We start from the raw sequence: 19,374 nt of genomic DNA, 5'->3' as shown, positions 1-19,374 counted from the left end.
GATGGCTGGAGCGATAAAGACTGTCAAGGTCAAGTTCCTGTTTCTTTTCTTATCATTCGACTATTACTATTCTGTTTAGTTTCTGTAAATTTATAGCAACCGATTGTTTTGCTCCGTCGAGCTCTATCTATAGTTGTACTTTGTTTGCATCATTTCGTGTTTACTAACAAACTCAAGGTTAAAAATTGAAAACACGTTTTTAGAGTATGGAAATGTCGACATACTAATACATACAAACCAATGTATACATACCAATACGTAGAGACAATTGACTATCCTTTGCAGCTATTACAGACGAATCTTGCAGTGATAGCCATTAAGGGAAAAAATGAAATTTATTTTTCTTTTTTCTATTGTTATTAATACACTATATAAATGGTGATGGTTATTTTACTAAAAGAATTCCATCTGTATTTTTGAATTTTTTTAATGTCTTTTTGCTATGCTAATTTTACCATGAGAGAGAATTAGAATTGACTTGCAGCGACCCTATGACGAAAATAAGTGGCGAAACGCTGAAACTGTGGAAATGGCGTCACTTGTGGTAAAATCTGTAAGCTCCGTTTTGTCTAGTAGTTTCAGCGTTTTGCCATGAACTAATTGGCGCTGTGCGGACGTCGGATGAAGCTTACAGATTTCGCCAATATAGGCGCCACCGTTTGGCGAGCAGTTTCATCTTTTTGCCACGTGTTAATTAGCGCTGTGCGCAAGTAGCGCCACTTGTCACCAATATTGCAATTGGCGCGCTAATTCTAAATGTTAGCAGATAATTCCTATCGAGTTCCATATTATATCTTACCACAGAAGCCTATATTTTCGCATTGACAGTAATAAATCAACTCCTTTTGCATAACATAGACGAGTCTCCCGAATACTTCCGCGTACTCGAAACATATTTTACAAAATAAATAAACACGTTATCGGTAATGCGTGTTCGCATATGTGCATACATGCAGCCATAAATACATATATCATCGACGAATACATTACACACGATTAACCGTGAATTCATAGCCGTCGTGTTTGAGCCGACGCGACAATGGGTGCGCGCAAACGTCACGCGATATATTTCGCGGGTGTACACGTAGATACGTGTAGTAGTTGTTTTCCTTACGGCGCAAGAATGTAGATACCGCTTAGTCGCGTTCTTCCGACAGCTTTAACGTCGAATAATCGGGGAAAATACGACTCGAATTAACAAGATCCGAACAATACGGAGACGAACTAAGAATCGCGCCGCGGCCGCGACAATCAACGGGGACGGGGCAAACGCGACGAGTCAACCGAGTAAACGTTGCGAATGGTCAGAGTACCGTCGTCTGTTGCCAACTGTCAATGAAAGCTAATGCAAAGTTATATTTTTGCCATCTTACGGTGTTTACCGAATCTCCGAAAGTTTTGTAGCTTATAGTATAGAGCCTAAGGATGCAAACTCGCCGTGGAACGCGTTTCGTCTAGCCAGCGCGCGATCGAGAGATTCCAACAAATGTTTCGTTTCGATGTTGCCAGCTACGACGTATGTACCTATGTATACATATACATATACCACGGCATCGTCGATACCATTCAACCCCAAGAATATCAACGATGCCGACGATCGATCGTTCACCTGGTTTCAAGTTTTAATACGTTTAACGAGCTTGCGAACGACGCGATGTAGTCTTTGCAGCGGCATGTTTGCATCTACAAATCGTAGTCGTTGATCACGATAGATTATTCGATTGTCGATAACGATCGGTCGAGGATGAGATTAACCAATTTAATTGAAATCTAGCCGCGCGATATCGAACGGCTTGAACAAGTCGCAATGAAATGGGAAAATTACGGGAGTTTGTCTTTCGCGAACTACGTCTCTAACGTATGTCACGTTACGTATCCAGCGTACATAAATTGTCGCGTCGCGTATACAACGTTATCGTGTGCTCGCGTCGATAACAAGGTGTTACCCCACGCGCAGCTGCGCCATTTCCTATACACCCTGGAATCGTTTCATCTATGTATATCCTATCTACACCTATAGTCCTACACTATGTAATCTCTCGAACCATTCTCGACGGTATTTTCAAGCGACCAAATTTCAAATTTAGAATCTGAAATTTGAATTTGTTGCGTCGAACGCTGGTTACCGCTCGCTTCGCTTCGGTTCCGAGTTCAAGGCTCTAGCAGGTTTTTGCGCGTCGAGACTCGATTCTGTCTCGGATCAAAAAGCAAAAGTCGTTTCAGAAATAATCGAGAATCGCCGATTCGGCAATATCGCCTGCTATGCTATACGTATTACGCGTACACGGATATGTTTTCGACACCGAGAAATACGCGCAGTCGATAAGAAATCCGAGCGTTGTCAGCATCGGCGGAACGCAGGATTCGTCTCCATGACGTATGGATCCTTGCCTAACGTCGCAAGCGTTGATGCGACTATTACGAAACTAGCGAAACTACAGAAATAGAAGATATTTTGCTGTTTCGTTCCAGAAGTTTACTATAAAACGCACGGCAAGGTGTCGGTCTCGTTCGTAAAATAGGTCCGAATCGCTTGTTATACCTACATCTGGCACGAATCCCGCGCTCAACGTATCGTTATAAATATCTTTCGCATTAGCTCGCGTTCTCGCTGTACGCGAATCGCTCAAAATCGAAAGTCATTTCATCTTTGAAACAGGTCTCGCCACGATCCGATTTTGTTTTGTTTTCCAGTATCACCGATCAGTACGTTTTGCTAAGAAATTACTAATTAAATTACAATTTAATAGTTTATCGTCGAGAAATGCGATCGGTGTTGCGAAGATGGAAAATCTATAGCGAGATCGAGATCGAGATCGATTTGTGCCGCGGTGAATCCAACCTCGTCATCGGTTTTGAAAACGGTGACGGCGTCTTCGTAATACGATGCATGCGGAATGTGAAAATTATATAATATCAAATGTGTATTCGATTAGAAACGCTGAACAACTGGTTCGAGGAGACGTGGAAAATATCACGCGAACCATTTAGACGTTTAGTCGTTTAGACGCTTGGACCGAGTTTCTGATATTCCACCCTTCTCCGCGCGGGTCAAGAAAGTTCATTGGCTCTTTTTCGCCTGGTCGCTTTGTCTGCTCGAAAACAGTCGTCGACTATAACTCGCGCTCGCCACGAGCACCAGCGTAATAAGCGCGGCCACGATGACGAACCACGACACGACGAATACATACTCCGTTGGCATAGTTCGGTTCCCCATGGGCCTCGGAGTCGCCCACGTCCTACGCGTAATCTGCTCTACGGAAAAACTTGGATAGTCCCGTAGTCGGTAGCCGGTAGCCCGCGAATAGCGCGTTAAAGGGTTGACAAGGTGGCCTTGACGGGGACCGCGCGCTCGCGTTCGCAGTTTGCACACGCATCCATTTCTCGCCCGGGGAAATACGTACTCTTAACGCCATCCAGAAATAAGCAGACGATGGACAAATTCTGGAGAGGTCGGTGCACGTCGGTCGACGACCTCGTCCAATTCGCCGCCCGCTCCAACCCGCGATCCGTTCGAATCGCGTAAATCGGTAAGAACCCGCGAGCGACGTTTTAACATTTTTTTTTTCTCGAGAACAACGATAGGGACGCTTCCCTATCTAACGATAACACCTTCTTTCTCTCTTCGGCGGAACGAGCGTTTGAATACATTGTCACGTGCAGTTATTGTCACGTTGCTAGCTCCACACACTGGAATACAATCGTAAAAACTGAACGCGATCGTACGTACGTAGATAAGGGGGACATAAGCAGCATCGAAAATGTCGAAAGATTTAGGAAGAACAGAGGCGACGGATGAGTCGGATGGAGCGAGCACGATGACACGATTCGCGCTTAAGTCAACCACGTAATTATAAGACATTTGCGAGAGCACGGTCGACTTAAATAGAACCAGAGGTGGAATCGCGACGGAATATCGAGCCGATCCGCGAGAAGAGGCAGGAAACAGCGACGCATTGTTCGATCGCGGTACCTAACCGAGGCCGACGCCGACAAACTTTCGACGAGTTGTAAATGCTCGAAAGCGAAAAAGTTCTTCCTAATCGAAAGAAAAGCCGACGTGTGTCGTGTACCAAGGCCTACTACCGCTGGTGGAATTCTCGTTTGATAAAAGGAACGACCGATGCTGATAGAACGAGCAACGCGCGCGGAAGACGAAAGACCTTCGACAAGGAGAAACTTTTGCGCATCGTGTTAAAATGTGTTTGATCTTGAATCCGTGGGGCGACGCGCTGCTGCGTAAATTCGTGAGCCTCGCGTTTCTGTATTCGACGTGATGTTCCCGTGGCCAAGCGTTTCCATACACACGTTGTTGCATTGTGCATGCAACGTCTATATGTACACACGTAGAGATTTCGTCCCGCGAATCTGCTGAAAATAAATAAAATGTTAGGGACCGAATGAAAATCGGGAAAAAAGCTTCCCGAGTCGAATAAAATCATATATTCCGTTTTTGCTTTCGCAGGTATCGTTACCGGTTAATAGGATTGCTAGGCAAACCGATTCCAAATACTGCGGCCACGTGCGTACGTATTCTACGAAGGCTGTCCGATGATGTCACCGTAATCTACTACGAGTTAATTCTTATCTCCGAAAATTCGGTTTGCTAGAAACAAGTATTTTTGTCGGTGTTTTGCGCGGCGTAGTATATTGCCACGGCGGAGCAAGACGACACGTTATCCGCGGCAACTCGTAATTGTTTTCGTCTGTAACAATTTATAGAACGCGGAGCAAGAGAGATCGCGTTGGCCGATAAACGCGATTACACGAGTCACCGAGAACCGTTGACCGATAATGTAACTCGTTAAAATGAACGAAGTCGCGATAATTTTGGCAGTCTCGCGTACTCAAAGCTGACGCAACCAACCGTTGTTTTTAGGATCTCCAACGCGGTAGATAGATGTTACGCGAACGATGGGAGATCGTTTCGTCCCAATTTTTCTCGTCGCATCGAAACTCGATGCCGAACGAATCAATCGATGTCGAGAATGCTCTGCTATCGATTCGAACGGCCCTCGCGTCGTCGTTTAGTAAACTTTTCAAAATAGGCATTCTGCGAATAATAATTCGGCTAAATACACTCTGTAGTAACAACTGTGCGCAGCACGGTTTCAGACATGCTTGAAAACAAGAGGTTTCCAGAGGAGGAATGTTTTGAAAGTGGAAGAAAGTTGGTTGAGAGAATCGGTGGGTATCGTAAGTGGGTGTTGGTTTGGCCGACAACGCTCGATCGGTCGGTCGATCGGTCGCTCGATCCCGCGATCAACCGCGCCGATCGACCAGCTTCTGCCATGCGCGGAAACCGGTTCTCTACGAACAAATGATGCCCTTTAAATTTTCGATTTAGCCGATGAACGGCCAATTCGATTCGCCGAAAGTCGGCGAGTACGACTCTGAAACGCGACACGGTTGTCGTACCGTTAATCCGAAACGCCGCTAACAGCGATCACACGTACGATGATCGTAGACCGATGATGCAACGTGCAAACAAGCGCGATAATATTACCGTCTAAATCCCGTAAACAGGTCCATCGTTGCGATTCGTGAGCAAAGTATTGGCTGTATTCGTCGCGTCGAGACAAAGTTCGCATTACCCGGTCGCCTAAAAAACATTGAAACGTGTTTACATCGAAGCGTAACACAGCAGTGTTTGCATAGGTGTAGGAAAGGTACAGATAACATTAGATTAAGCGGTACTCGGTCAAACGAGGACGCGTCTCGTGACTCATATACGTCTGTAGGTAAACAATCGACCGGCTGGCTTACGTAATAATAATACGGCTAATAAACTTGCGACGCAATAATGTAGCGATTATGCGGGCAACAAGTTCACGCGATGTTGGACGGCTGAAAACAAACTTTGATGGCCGACGCCGTCTGCGTCCGGACTCGGTCGTGCGATGCTCCGATCGTGTGATCCCTGTGCAGAGGTATGTATTGCTCTTAGGGGACTATGTGAATATGACTAGGTGTGCAACCATGTTGTTCCCATGTTACACGTACAATGCGCAGTCGATCCTGCACGCTTACAATTAGTTACTGCATACGTACCACATACACACTTGCTACACTATAAGCTGCAGACTACAGGCTATAGTTTACGAAAGTCAAACCGATGGATATTCGCGTGTCCTTTGCCGTTCTTCTTTTCTTTTTCTGACTCTTTTTTTCCTGTTATGCCTGGACAAAACATTTTGCTCCAAATATAGTACCGTAAAGGAAAAAGAATGTAAAAAGGTTGGATGCATACTTTTATTCGATTAAACAGCACGTTGCACGAGGAATGGCGTTATACGGAAACCATGATCGTTGATCGTATTATCGTTGGAGCGTTATAGGATTTACCGTATATATATGTGCAACTGGAAGACAGGCTAGCGTGAATAAAATACTGGAAAACGATAGGAATTGATTGAATTTGTGTAGAACAGCGTACAGAACTACTACGCATTCCGCGTCTACTGCGTTCTACGTTCTATGATCTACAATCTACGTCGTTGTTTTACTACGATGTTTTACCTACACAACATACATATTACGTGTCCGTGGCACGAAGCCATTGCGCGCGCGCGCGTATCTCCACATCCGAAAACACGCGCGACACGCGACGGCGACGCCGAGACGCCATGGTGCGGCACGATCGCCGGCGTCGCTTCCCGTACGATTTGTCTCTGGTTTTGTTCTCGAAGATTCGAGTGTAAATGACTCCTTGTTAACGGCTCCGATGCTCGAACGTTTGAACGAGAAAACGATGCGAATTTTCACAGAAACCTCGGCAGAATGTTGTAGTTACACCAAAGATGGCGCTCTTAACGGTGAGCTAATTCCAATCGCATCGAAACGATCAGCGATTCTCACGCGATGTCGGAACAACGACAGAGCATCGGCCATCGACCAAGCTGAATCGTCGCGGAATCAGCTTTTGAAAATGAAATCGCACGCTTGCGATTGTCGTGGTCGCGATTTCGCTCCGTTCCTCATTGCGTATCGATACGAATCGAACGAATTTTGTACGGCGAGCGACGCCAACTGCGTCGAGAGGGGTCGAGGTAGCATCGATTTACCGCCGTTCGAGTCTAGGCGCGCATCGAGAACCGATCAAGAAGATTTCGTCGTACTCGATTCTACGTACAATCGGATAAACGACGGTTTAACAATCGTATGAGAACCTCTGACGAGAGGGCTACGTGACACAAGGCGCGAGTCGCGCGACTCGACGGCGCAACGTGTTTTCAGAGGGCGTCGACGAAGTCAGGCGATCCTACGTGGAAGCGACTGAACGGAACGGAACGAAACGGGTGGGGAGAGAGCCGTGGTAAGATACGGCTTGCCGAGGAAAGGGGAACGGGAATCGTAAACGACGAAATATATAGGAGACAGCGAGGAGGAAAGAAGGAAAGAAAGAAAGAGGCAGGTTGGCCACCGGAGACGCGGGCAAGCAAGAGAGGGCGAGGGAGACTGAGCGAGCAAAAGAGTGCGAGAGAGAGTGAGCGGACGGCGGACCGGTTAACGCGCGACGAGAAACGGCGAGGAACGGCGAGGAACGACGAGAAATAGCGAACGGCGCAACGCGGACGGACCGGTGGGGATGTTAGTAAGCGGAGCGACCATCTTGCGAGATTCAGTCGGAAACCAGCTGCCGAGCAGTGAGGGAAGGTAAACGGAGAGAACCGATGCGTTAGTCCAAGGATTTTTAATGCGCTTCCGAGCCCGGATTTCGCTACCCGCGATTACGACGGAGCACCGAGCATCGCGAGATTTTCGCAAACGGAGAAACCTTGGTTTACCCGGCGAAAAGCCTCCGAGCAGAAGAGAAGAGACACCGAAGAAGGAGCGGACGTAGGCGAGGTTTGTCGGCGGTCGACGAATCGGGAAATTCGCTTGTTTTCCGTCGGAGACTTGCCCACTGGAGGAACGCAATCGGATCGAAGGTAATCGAGAGAGAAGTTTGCGATCGATCGGTTGATAGCTGGACGTGGTTGGAAGTATCGACGCCTGCGACACGGTACAAGAATTCTGGAGACAACTGGAACGACCAAGGGGAGAAAGAAACCAACCGAAACAAGAAAAAGTGTAGTGTCAAAGTCTGTGATAGTATTTATTCGAAACATACAAGCTACAACGCGCGTATCATCGACTACACGAGAGAGAGAGAAAGAGAGCGCGGCTTCCGTCGTTCAAAGAAACCGTGCGAGAGCCAAAAGGGCACAGAAGAGTAGATAGCCTTTATATATTTATTTATATCTGTGATACCGACACTGATATACATCGATCTATCCCGGGAGTACACGTCGGTAGAGGGAGAAAGACGAACCGAGGAGAATAGAGCAGAAGAAAACAAGAGAAAAGGAGTAAATACTCTTCTACTCTGATATACATATACGTCTGTACGTATATCGCGTGTAACAGCGAGGAGCGAGCGACGTTACGCGTGTATAAAGTATAAAACAATTGCCGAGTGCCTGCCTGGAGCGAAGATTTATATCAGTATCTCTTAGTGTATATAGATGTTTTTGTATATACGACTGACTCTTTTTTACAATTATTGATACCGAGTTAAGGGAAGATCGTGTGCCACCGTTTATTCGTCGAGGAAGGGGGAACCGTATAGAAATTTCAATTTCTGCGACGCCGATACCGTGTTGCGGACAAAAATGGTGGAGAAAATCTTGGAAGAGAGAGAGGATGGATGTTTGGAGCCTGGCAGAGGTAAGACACAATATCTTTGTTTCATCGAGTTTAGGGGACTCTGATTTTCGAACCGAGCAGACATTTCTTGATCGCGTTGAAGCTGCGACTGCGACTAGTCGAGAGACCGTCTTTTTCGAACAAATTAATCTTTCCGTCGATTCAGCCTTTCGTGTTCCCACGGTTTTCAGCCATTCCGCTCGACTTTTGTGCTCGCGTACATGCATCGAACGCTTCGATACGCCGCGCAAACGAACCAGACCGCTTAAAGTTGCTCGACGAAAGAACTTTCTCGAAGCCGGCACACGGCTAACCGTTCTCTCTCGCGCCTCTCCGTTGCTTTTCTGCTCGCTTCGAACGCGGCAGGTACCATCGCGACCTAGCTATCGTTGTTTCGATAGTACCGGTATAGTCGCGACGCGACGTTCCTTTATTTTTTTTTGGACATCCAACAATCAAACTTGTTAGGTTCGATGTTCGTGGATTCGCTTCGCGAGCAAAGATGCTCGCTTCAATAAACCGCTTGCTGTATGACGCAATTAACCGTCCCGGGTCTTTTAAAAAACAACTTTTTTAGCGTCTCGCGGCAGAACCGGTACTCTTATTTACAATAGGATAGTTTGAGAAGGCAACGTAACGCGGAAAAGTTGGTCGACGATGGCCGGCGCGACGCGTCGCTAAATTATTTTCAAGGGTCGAATTGGGTTAGTCGTATCGTTTCGAGTTCGACGCGTATCGCGAAGGGCGCCGTTCTAAGGGCAAGCCGACACGGAGAACGTTCCACGGAAAGAGGAACGGTGGGCGGGGTAAAGTGTCCGTTTGAACGTGTGTGCGACCGCGCGCGCACTTGCGTGAGAGAGAGGGAGAGGGAGCAGTCGTGGCTATGAGAACAGCAGGGGAGAGAAGGGTGAACGAGGATTGGAGAGCGGCAGGAGAAGGCAGAAGGGTCCTTGCGCGCCACAGATTCGTTGCCCCCCTCCATTAAAGAGAAGGGTTCGATTTCAAGGACAAAGGGATCGACACGGAGCAAGTTACCTACCTACATACCTACCTACCTACCAACCTACCTACCTTCCTTCCTACCTAGCCATCCAGCTTCCTAGCGGATTTTGAATCGTAATCCCAATGTTATGTAAGCAAATGATGGTCGAATAAGGGTCGCGCGCGGTAACGAAACGCGAGCGAAATTCTAATTTCTTTCCTGAAATATTCTCGTTCCTTCGCGTTTTGCGAAACATTGTTACGATCGAGTAGCTACCCTCGCAAATAGGTGTACGCGCGTACGAACGAGTCATTGCTCTCCCCGCGTAAACGTTAACGACCTACGCGGACAAAACAAGAAACCGATTTCGTAACGCAAATTGCGTGTCGGGTTCGAAAGGAAATAGATTTGTAGGAGCTTGGTATAGACCGTGTTCCTCGAGAGCGGTTGTACGTTCTTATTTATTAGCCGTTTCTCGAGGATCGCAGGCCTCTCGCGCGTGTACGATCGGCCGCAGAGCGAATCGAGCCGACGGGTGCCGCCGATAACAAAGAAAAGACGGAAACGAAGGAGCGACGCGTAGGGGAAACGCGTACCGCGCGAGGTGTTCGCGCATCGTCCGATGGGACACGATGGGGGGAACAGCTGTGTGCATAGAATTTCAAAGATCCACTCGGGATTTTTCGATCGAGGCTGGGTTCGGCGGATGCGGCGACGTTATCGTACGCTCCTATCTCGCGTAATAAGATGGCGGCGTCACTTTTCTGTGCCAGTCATTGAACTCCAGTTCGCGTTCGTCGCCGCCGATGCGGCGAATCGGAGTATTTGTTGATAAACACCGGAAAGTTGACCGCGACGGTCCTGAAATGACCGCGGCAACGTTCGTTCGGTCTCGTCGCGTCGATTTTTGAACAGGGACCGACTATTGGATAGGCTCGCGCTATCGAACGCGAATTGCGAAAGCCGAATCGAGCATTATCGGTTATCCACGACCAATAGCGTAAATAGGATGGGATAAGCGTGAGACCAGCCTCGATTACAATCCATACCACGTGGCTAGAAGTAGCGATCGCTGTTGAATCTGTAGCATTGTTCTAGATTCTAGACGTAAAGCGAGGTGTGCGATTTTCATTGATTGGAGGATGTTTTGTTGCAGAGGATACGAGTTGCATGGGTCGAGACACCGTGAACAAGTCGGGGGAATCGATGAGCGCTGTACAAGCTCGTCAGGAGGAAGCCAGGCGCAAAAGGCGTAAGAAGAAGCGTTCTGGATCTTCGTTGATGTCATCTTGCTTCCAAGGTAAACACCGATGCGGTTCCGGACGAGCTCTGCAGGACGAAGTAATGATTGGTTGCTCGATCCTGTAATGTGTGTAAATCATCGACGAACGCGGTGCGTTGCGTATGGTCAGCGGTCTCGCGCCAACTAGACTGCTCCATGTGTCATTCGTGCTTCGGTGACTTGCATTATGTTCTCGGGCCGAGTCCGACCTTGTCCAAGTTCAGAATGTTCGAGAAATTCTGACGCAAGCCGTCGTCGCGCGAATCGATCGCAAGAGCAAACTTGAACGTTGGACGCGTTCTTATTCACTTTGCGGTGCAATGGCCGGCGACGAATCCGTGAACGCGGAGGAAACGGTCCGATCGAATCGAACACCGGCTTCGTTGTCCCGTTCGATCGCGCGTTTGGTTAAATTAACCAAATCCCCGTTGTCACACCGAGAAACGATCCGACCGGTTCCTCGGAGTTTACCGATAACGAGCAACTCGCGGTGGTATAGCGCCGCGCACCGATCGAGTTCACTGGCTTACGAAGGTTACGTCACCGTGCTCTCTACGACGATCGATTCGTAAAGCAGCGTCGCATTCGAGAACCTTCCATTGTACGCCCTAGTGGCGAATCGGCGTAATTATTTTTCGACCCGCGTCGACCAGCGTTTTTGGAAACGCCGCGCGGCGTTCGTCGTTCCCGCCCGACGCGAGTAGTCCATCCACCGGAGGCCGGACTTTCGAAGATTATATCCATCCGACGCGTTCTTGCGTCATCCGTAGCAGACGACAATTCGATGTTGTTTAAATTCGACGCGGTATTGAGTCATCCGAGTCGATAACATGGTAACAAATGTTTTTTTACTTGCTATCTCTAATTGCGAGCGATACATATGTATAAGTATTTGTAACGCGTATCATCAGGTAGCACGATCACCAAGTCACTGCGGTCAACGCTGCTGCCGACGTCTCGCGTCCGAACGATTCGAGAAACTACGACGCGTTTTGGATATCTATTTCAAGCTGTTTTGCTCCATGGAACGGACGCGACGAAATTTTACAACGTCAATCCTACCGTTAATAATAACTTTATTTCGCAAGTTCGATTGAACGACAGAAGAGAACGCTGTACATTGTAGCAACGACGTTTCAGAACGCGTCGGCATTCCCGAATTAATTCCGAGCCAATTTGACGAGGACGAGGACGACGATGGCAGCGACGACTGCGTCGAGGTAGAAGCGCGCTTCTATTTGTCTGCTATCGGTGACGACGGGGTTATGGTTACGGTTTTACGGTTACGATTTACGCGTCGTTGGTCGTTGATGTTGCAGTAGCGCATACATCTTGCGACGAGCGACGAGAGGAAAAACGATCACCGGGCGGGCGGGAGCAGGACATTTTGCTATATTGGAAATCGAGTCGAGGAAGAGAAAAATAAAAGAGAACGGACGGTTCCGCGAAGAGATTGTAGTTGGGTCGAGAGGAACGGCGTAATAGTAGCACCGCGGAGCGAACCACGCGCGGACCGAGTATGTGGGACGGAAGTCGATGCGTTGAGAGAGGAGTAGGGACCAGCGAACGGAGCGATGAAGAAAGGTCGAGAGGCGAATAGGGAAGAGAAAAAGAGAGTGTAGCAGTACTTTGGGGGACGACAGTTTCCACAAGTTACATCTGGCCGACCTTAACATTGACTGTGTTGCGCCAAGCAAATCTCGACTTTTCGCTTGGACCAACTCTGCTTGCACCGTGACAAGCTACGATCGACGACAGAATCCAACTATTCGTGCGATTGTATTCGAAATCGAACGAAATCAACAGGTATCTGTACGATTTTTGACCACGTTTTTTTTCTGTCTTATAGAACTGTACAAATTGACCGGCGAGGTTCTTGGAGAGGGTGCTTATGCCTCGGTACAGACGTGCAGATCCCTGTACACGGATTTGGAGTACGCGGTGAAAATAATAGACAAAATACCTGGTCATGCGCGGACACGCGTATTCAAGGAGGTCGAAACGTTCCATCATTGTCAGGGGCATCCAAACATCATACAAATGATCGAGTTCTTCGAGGACGAAGAGAAATTTTATCTCGTATTCGAGAAGGTGAACGGAGGTCAATTGTTGAGCCGTATCCAAGAAAGGATTCACTTCAGCGAGTGGGAAGCGAGTCAGATAATCAAAGAGATAGCCAGCGCGTTAAATTTCCTTCATAAGAAAGGTAAGACGGACGTACCTTCCTTAAGACGGTCGAAACGGAACGAAAGGAAAAGAAACGAAACGGTTTTGTCTTTTACAGGAATCGCCCACAGGGACCTAAAGCCCGAGAACATATTGTGCGTGTATCCCGACAAGCTGACGCCGATCAAGGTCTGCGACTTCGATCTCGGTTCCGGCATCAAGTTCAACAACTCGCTGTCCAGTCCTGTGGCGACGCCGCAGCTTTTAACACCGGTGGGAAGCGCGGATTTCATGGCCCCGGAGGTCGTCGAAGCTTTCATCGGCGAAGCCAATTATTACGACAAACGCTGCGATCTTTGGAGCCTCGGCGTGATTATGTACATTCTGTTGTGCGGCTATCCACCGTTCTACGGGAATTGCGGTACCGATTGCGGCTGGGAGAGGGGAGAGAATTGTCAGGCATGCCAAGAGCTGTTGTTCACCAGTATTCAGGAGGGTAGGTACGAGTTCCCGGACAACGAGTGGAGATGCATTTCCGAGGACGCGAAAGATCTGATCAAAGGCCTACTGGTCAAGGAAGCTCATCAGAGGCTGAGCGCCGAGTCTATTCTAAAACATCCGTGGATCAATCCGGGCCCCAGCTCGGTCGATAATACCGAGAGATCTCTCACGACTCCTCACATAATCAGGTTCGTGAAATTAGTACATCCTCGTAACTAGCATATCTGTACGCGTGCTTGTATCGCGATCGAATGGAAATAATGAAATTGGTCGGTATTTCCGTTTAGGAGGAATAATTCTGCGAGAGAACTTTCAACGTTTGCCGAATCGGCAATGGCTGTGAATCGCGTGGTACTTCAACATTTCTCCGTCAATCTGGAGGATTTGGCGGAGAACAGGGAGCCGAGATTGTCTACGTCCTCCACCGATGAAGATAATCATCCGTACGGGCACATGTCAGATTCGAGCAGCGAGCTCTCCGAGCATGGCAAACATTGTGCTACCCATTCTTCCGGCGAGTTCGAGGGAAACAGCGCGCATCGGGAGTGCTGCTCGATTCGTTCGAGCATCGATCTTTCTGATCCGAAAACCATCGGCAAGAATCGTCTGATCGGGAAGGATTCGTCGCTGCATCAGCTGTTCGGTTTGTCACCGCCCAGCGAGAGCCGGCTGATGCAGCGACGTCTCAAGGCGCGTTCCGACCTGCTCGTACGACAAACCAACAAAGCGGCGGCGATCGCGTCTCCAAGTGGCTGAACGCGACCGACGACACCGACGCGACCGACCGTCTTTCCATCTCTGTGCGGTTACACCTCCTTTCTTGGTAACGCTACAAATAACGTTCGTATTTACACGTCTGCGTATAGGAATACGGAAGCGTGCAGAAGCGATTTTATCCATCGACGGTTTATCATTGATAGCGACAAGGTTCGCGCGACTCTGCGCATCTCCGATCTTCTACGATCAGGCTGGTTTAACGACACGCGAGAACGCTTGAATACTGACCACGTCCCGCAACTCGAACCATCCGGCTGTATAACGGTACGTCGACGCGACCAACAACGATCGCGATGACAACAATGGTTTCGGTTTCGCATTGTCCGTCGTGTGTCTGCCGGTGCGCGTCCAACTTTCCATCTGTGACATCGATGCGTCGATTCAGGTTGCTTCACAGTGTTAACCCGCGTTCGACCCTCGTGCAATGCTTCCTGTCTGCCGCGATCTGCGCCACAACGTTCGCGCAAACATTTCGAAACAATTTTTCAGCATCGAGATCGCCAATACAAACAACTCACGAGGGTCGAGGAAAGCTACGCGAACGAACGAACAAACGAACACGCGAGGTAATCGGTTAAATCACAGATCTTTTGCTCGGGGGGCAGTATATGCTCGCAAGAAAAGCTGTACATTGTATATTCGTTCGTTCGATCGTTCGTATCTTTGTACCGATCTATTGACACGGCGGATACGACGAATGCGATTATATCGACGTTAACGAGAGAAGAGTAAGCTCGCGTTACCTTGTAATTTCGTGCGAGATCTCGAAAACGTACCGAGTTTCTTTTGTCTCGTGAACGTATTCGATGGGGCGCGCGCTCGAACCGCGATGCGTTCTCGAGAACGCCAGAAATAGCGAGTAGCGCCGACAAATCAGACAAATAATACAAACGCGTTCTTTGGTGCATGTTACGAATAGTTTGCTCATTAGGAATCTAAGGATGTAGTAGACTGTAAGTTCGGAAACGTCGCGAGTATCATGTCCGAGAAAGGAACGAAAACGAGTTTTGCATCGAGAGAGAAAAATAGGGGTGATAATTACGGCCATTTCTTTTGTAAATGTCTTTTAAGTATCTTTCTAGGAAGTCTAGCACGTAAGGAGATAAAAGATTAGTTTAAAGAAAATACGAAAAGCCCAAAAAAAAATGTGAAAAAAAGAACATTACAGAAAAAGTGTACCTGCGTCGTAAGGGTGTAGATGCGAGCGTAAAGAAAGAGTGTGTGGGGAAGAAACGCAAATGGGCGAAAAGAGAAAAGAGGGGCGAGAGGGGAAAGAGTTAGATGAGATGGGGAACGGTCGGAGTGTTGAAAAGAAAAGAAATAGATTATACGAAATTATCAATTAATTATCGTTACGTATTTTTCTAGGATTTTATCGATGAAACATCGTTCTATCGTCTACCCGCTCACAGTCGCAACCTCGTTGCTCGAGTGCCACAGCAAGGGTTGCTTTTCAACCATCGTCGATCTTGCCTCGATCATTTTCTCCGGTTAGGCAAACTACGTGTTCTGCCGATCTTTTAATTAATTTGGCAAGCAACTCCGATTTTCGAAATTTTCCAAAATCTTTCGAAAATTGATTGGTTTTTCGTGTTTCGAGTTTCGCGCGTTGTTGGTCCTCGCTGTGAGCCGGGGATTTTTTACTCAGGGGAGTTCTATCGAGTCGCGTAAATTCGATTTGTTAATCGCAGATTTATCGCGTTCGGGGAAACCTATGGAGGTTACGGATAGATATTAGGATAACGCAGGTGTACGCAACTCCAAGTCGAACCCTGCTGAAAGTCACAGGTCGATGCTCGTTGTTCTTCCTTCTTTCAACGTAGTCCTGGAAAACGTTTATTCGGTGGCGACAGTCATCGACGGCGCGCGTTATGTTTTTCCTCACTCGCCGACCATCGGTCACATTTCGACGGAAAAGCTCTAGACCCGTACTATGTCGAAATTGGAATCTTTCAAAGTCGTTGAAACCAGCCGTTATCATTTTTGCGATACACGCTTGAGAGGTAGAGTGCGAAAACTAAATTAATACGCCGGCGCGATAATTACCGGTCTTGTTTTTCTAAGACCCGAGAAATGATACAACGACAGCGGATATAAGATTTTGTGACTGTCCTTCGGCTCGCTCAATCATCGTTTCTCCGTTATCGCGACACCATCCTTCGAACATTCGTCATCGCGTTCGCTACTGCTTTCCTCTTTCTCTTTCGTTTGCCCCTTGTTTCTTTCTCTTTTCCTTTTGGATTTTCATAGATTCTTGCGCAAAAGCTTTTCGGACGAAAAGACGGTCGATCAATTGTTTACGCATCGCCGCGTGCCACCGCTTTATAAAACTTTGTTCGAGCATCGCCGATACCGACGCGAACGGTTACTGTCGTGACGAACGCCAGCCTCGGCGTACGCGGCACATACACGGAGAAGGTCTGGTATCAACTAACGAGTGGAAAATTGCTAAACCGAAGGACGTACGCTGATGAGATAATCCCTGTAATTTACTAAAAAAAGAAATGCCAGAACGCAGATGAGAAATCTACGGCCATAACATAGTTCTATAATCGTAATATTTGCGCGCGCGTCGTTGAATGTGTGTTACGCGTACCAGAGGGATAAATTGAACGACGCACGGGACAGACAGAGAGTAGAAGAACGAAAAAAATACAGAGTTAAGAACGGTGGCCTGTTTGCATGTTGATACAAAATGAGCTCAGCGTGAGAGTTGTGAGAATTTGAGAAAATCTGTTGCGCTACGCGCGCGCGCGCGTGTGTGTGTGTGTGTATGGATGTGTGTGCGCGCAAGCGTGCATGTACGAGGTGAGCGAGATAGAGAGACTGAGAGGAAGACGAGAGAAAGCGATGAACAAATACGCGAAATGCGAATTTGTTCTCGAATGAGAATAACAATACTAGCGTTTAAGCAAAATATGTTTCTAATAGATTCGTCGAGTTTCGAACCAAGAAACCGCTGTGCTACGTACCAACGAATCTTTCCTCTTGAAAATGAACAAATGTTGGCGATACGGTCAAGTATGGAGGGAGGGAGGGGGGGGGGGGGCGTAAAAGTAAATTTTACTTGCATTGAATTGTACGCGATAATTGACAACGGTACAAGATATTTTTTTTCCAAAGTAAAAATTCTCGATTGTAACTGCAGATTTCACGCGTACTACTCGTTCTCATACTTTTGAAAAATTAATCGTTTATTATTTCGTTTCAAAACTGTATTTTTTGTTCCCTTTTCTTTTTTTTCTTTTATTTTCTTTTATTTTCCTTTTTTTTTTCCTTCTCTTTTCTTTTCTTATCTCATCTTCACTTTTCTCTCGTTTTCATTCAATAAAAAAATGGCACAAAACCGCTCGAAAAAAAACAAACAACTCGCATGCTACATTCTTTTTCATGGGAATACAATTCATCGCTGTGTTGTACCGTACCTTGAGATGATCACGTTCGAGCTGCATATCCGGACAATTTAGAAGTTGCGAAGAAAAACTGGATGCTCGTCTTTGATAAAGATAGAAAATCTTATAAAGTTCTCCTTTGCGGGGAGCAATAGGAAGGAGGAGAGGAGAGCAATAAAAAAAAGTGAGAACGATTCGGGAATAGAGTATGAGAGAAAAAAGGAGTGCGTGCATTTCGAATGGCTGGCATCGATAAAAAAAAATTCCATATTTCCGCGTAAAAGATCTGATATCTGTGGTCCTTGCGATTAAAGAATACGGAAGATGACCATATTGCGATACGAACGAGAACATTCGGCGGGCCATCATTGTTCTCGTGTTAAAGATCCAACGATTCTTACGAGAACTGTGTAAGCTTCCTAATAAAATAGCATTTAATTGATAAATTTTTGAGCAATAACTTTGTGATCACCGTTTCTTTCCGCTTCGAAACAATGGAAACTGTAACTATTCGTCGTTAACGGAGTTAACAGCGTGACTATCTGCGAGCGCTGCGAGAGGACAACGATGGAACGGGGGGGCGTAGGCCGTTCTCTCCTTTCCAGTTGTATTTATTTCTGGCGTAGTCCGAAAATATTGATCAAATATGTACCATCCCCAAGTTGACGCTCGTCGCGATCGACTCGCGTGACGCGTTTGTCCGTCGATCGTCAACGAAACCGGTACGCACTGAACACGCTCGACGTACTCGTCCCTAAACTCTCTATACATATACATACACAATCTGGAATACGCGTAATCCGGCATCCGATGGATCGAACCAGTTCTCGTGATTCAGACTCGCCGACGATCAGAAAGCTGCCGGAGAAGCCACCGTTCAAGCTGTGCTTCTCCAAGGATCAGATTCTCGGTAAATCGAGCGTTCGAACTCTCAAACTGAACTGTACGCACTTGATTCTCATTTGGTTCGCCAGCAGACAAACGTTTCTTCATCCCGTGACTCGTGAACGTTGCAGGTGACTCGATCGCACCGAAATTCTATTCGAAACAGTGCGAAATCGACAGTGCAAACAATCCGATCGAAAGCCGAGTGCACGACGAAATTACACCATCAGATAGAAAATCCTCCACGGATGCTAATTGTTATCCGTGTCGATTGCTGTCCAGCCACGCGTAAGAAAATTTTCATATATTACGCAACGCAAGATTCACCCCGCGTACACCTCGTTATGTACACCTTGCGTGCACCTTGCGTGTGCACCTTGTATAGAGCACAGGCATACGCTGCGTGTTGAGCGCGACCGAAACATGCTTCTTTTTGTTTGGCACAGGTACGGATGGTGGCACGAACAAGGAATACAACCGAAGGAGTCTCGTTTCAACTTTCACAAGAAAACTTCGGATCTGGTGCATTTTCAAATGAAAGTTTACGCCGAAGACCGTAGGCTCCAAGTTTCGAAACATTGACACGAGAAAATATGAGAAATCGCAAAGTTCGATAATGATAATAATAATGATAACAATAATAATTACATTATACGATACAAAATATTTTTGACGTATTACAAATTTCAATTACAATTTGT

General features: G+C 47.2%; 2 protein-coding genes and 1 long non-coding RNA gene across 4 annotated transcripts; 2 read left to right on the top strand and 1 right to left on the bottom strand.

Moving 5' to 3' along the window:
- Positions 1-499: 499 nt before the first annotated feature.
- On the bottom strand, positions 500-7,017 carry LOC144477133 (uncharacterized). Of its 2 annotated transcripts, none has more exons than XR_013495140.1 (3): positions 5,767-7,017; positions 5,507-5,602; positions 500-4,368 (listed from the first exon to the last, which is right to left on the bottom strand). It is a non-coding gene; the product is annotated as an uncharacterized LOC144477133 (long non-coding RNA). The 2 variants fall into 2 exon arrangements; XR_013495141.1 differs by having other exon boundaries at positions 5,507-5,920; positions 6,052-7,017.
- Positions 7,018-7,402: 385 nt separating this feature from the next.
- On the top strand, positions 7,403-18,234 carry LOC144477129 (MAP kinase-interacting serine/threonine-protein kinase 1). The gene is made up of 5 exons (XM_078194617.1): positions 7,403-8,709; positions 10,827-10,970; positions 12,802-13,158; positions 13,237-13,807; positions 13,907-18,234. Exons 1-5 carry the CDS (start codon positions 8,655-8,657, stop codon positions 14,373-14,375), a joined length of 1,596 nt encoding a protein of 531 aa, XP_078050743.1. The 5' UTR covers positions 7,403-8,654; the 3' UTR covers positions 14,376-18,234.
- Positions 18,235-18,332: 98 nt separating this feature from the next.
- Positions 18,333-19,363, top strand: LOC144477132 (uncharacterized). Its single transcript, XM_078194622.1, is given in 3 exon segments — positions 18,333-18,786; positions 18,788-18,961; positions 19,120-19,363. Coding segments are annotated over 3 exon segments (498 nt in total). The 5' UTR covers positions 18,333-18,598; the 3' UTR covers positions 19,256-19,363.
- Positions 19,364-19,374: the final 11 nt, after the last annotated feature.

This window comes from Augochlora pura, chromosome 11 (genome assembly GCF_028453695.1).
Source record: "Augochlora pura isolate Apur16 chromosome 11, APUR_v2.2.1, whole genome shotgun sequence".
NCBI classification, from domain to species: domain Eukaryota; kingdom Metazoa; phylum Arthropoda; class Insecta; order Hymenoptera; family Halictidae; genus Augochlora; species Augochlora pura.
Note: the sequence above shows the minus strand (reverse complement) of the source record. Positions and strands in the feature narration are given on the sequence as shown.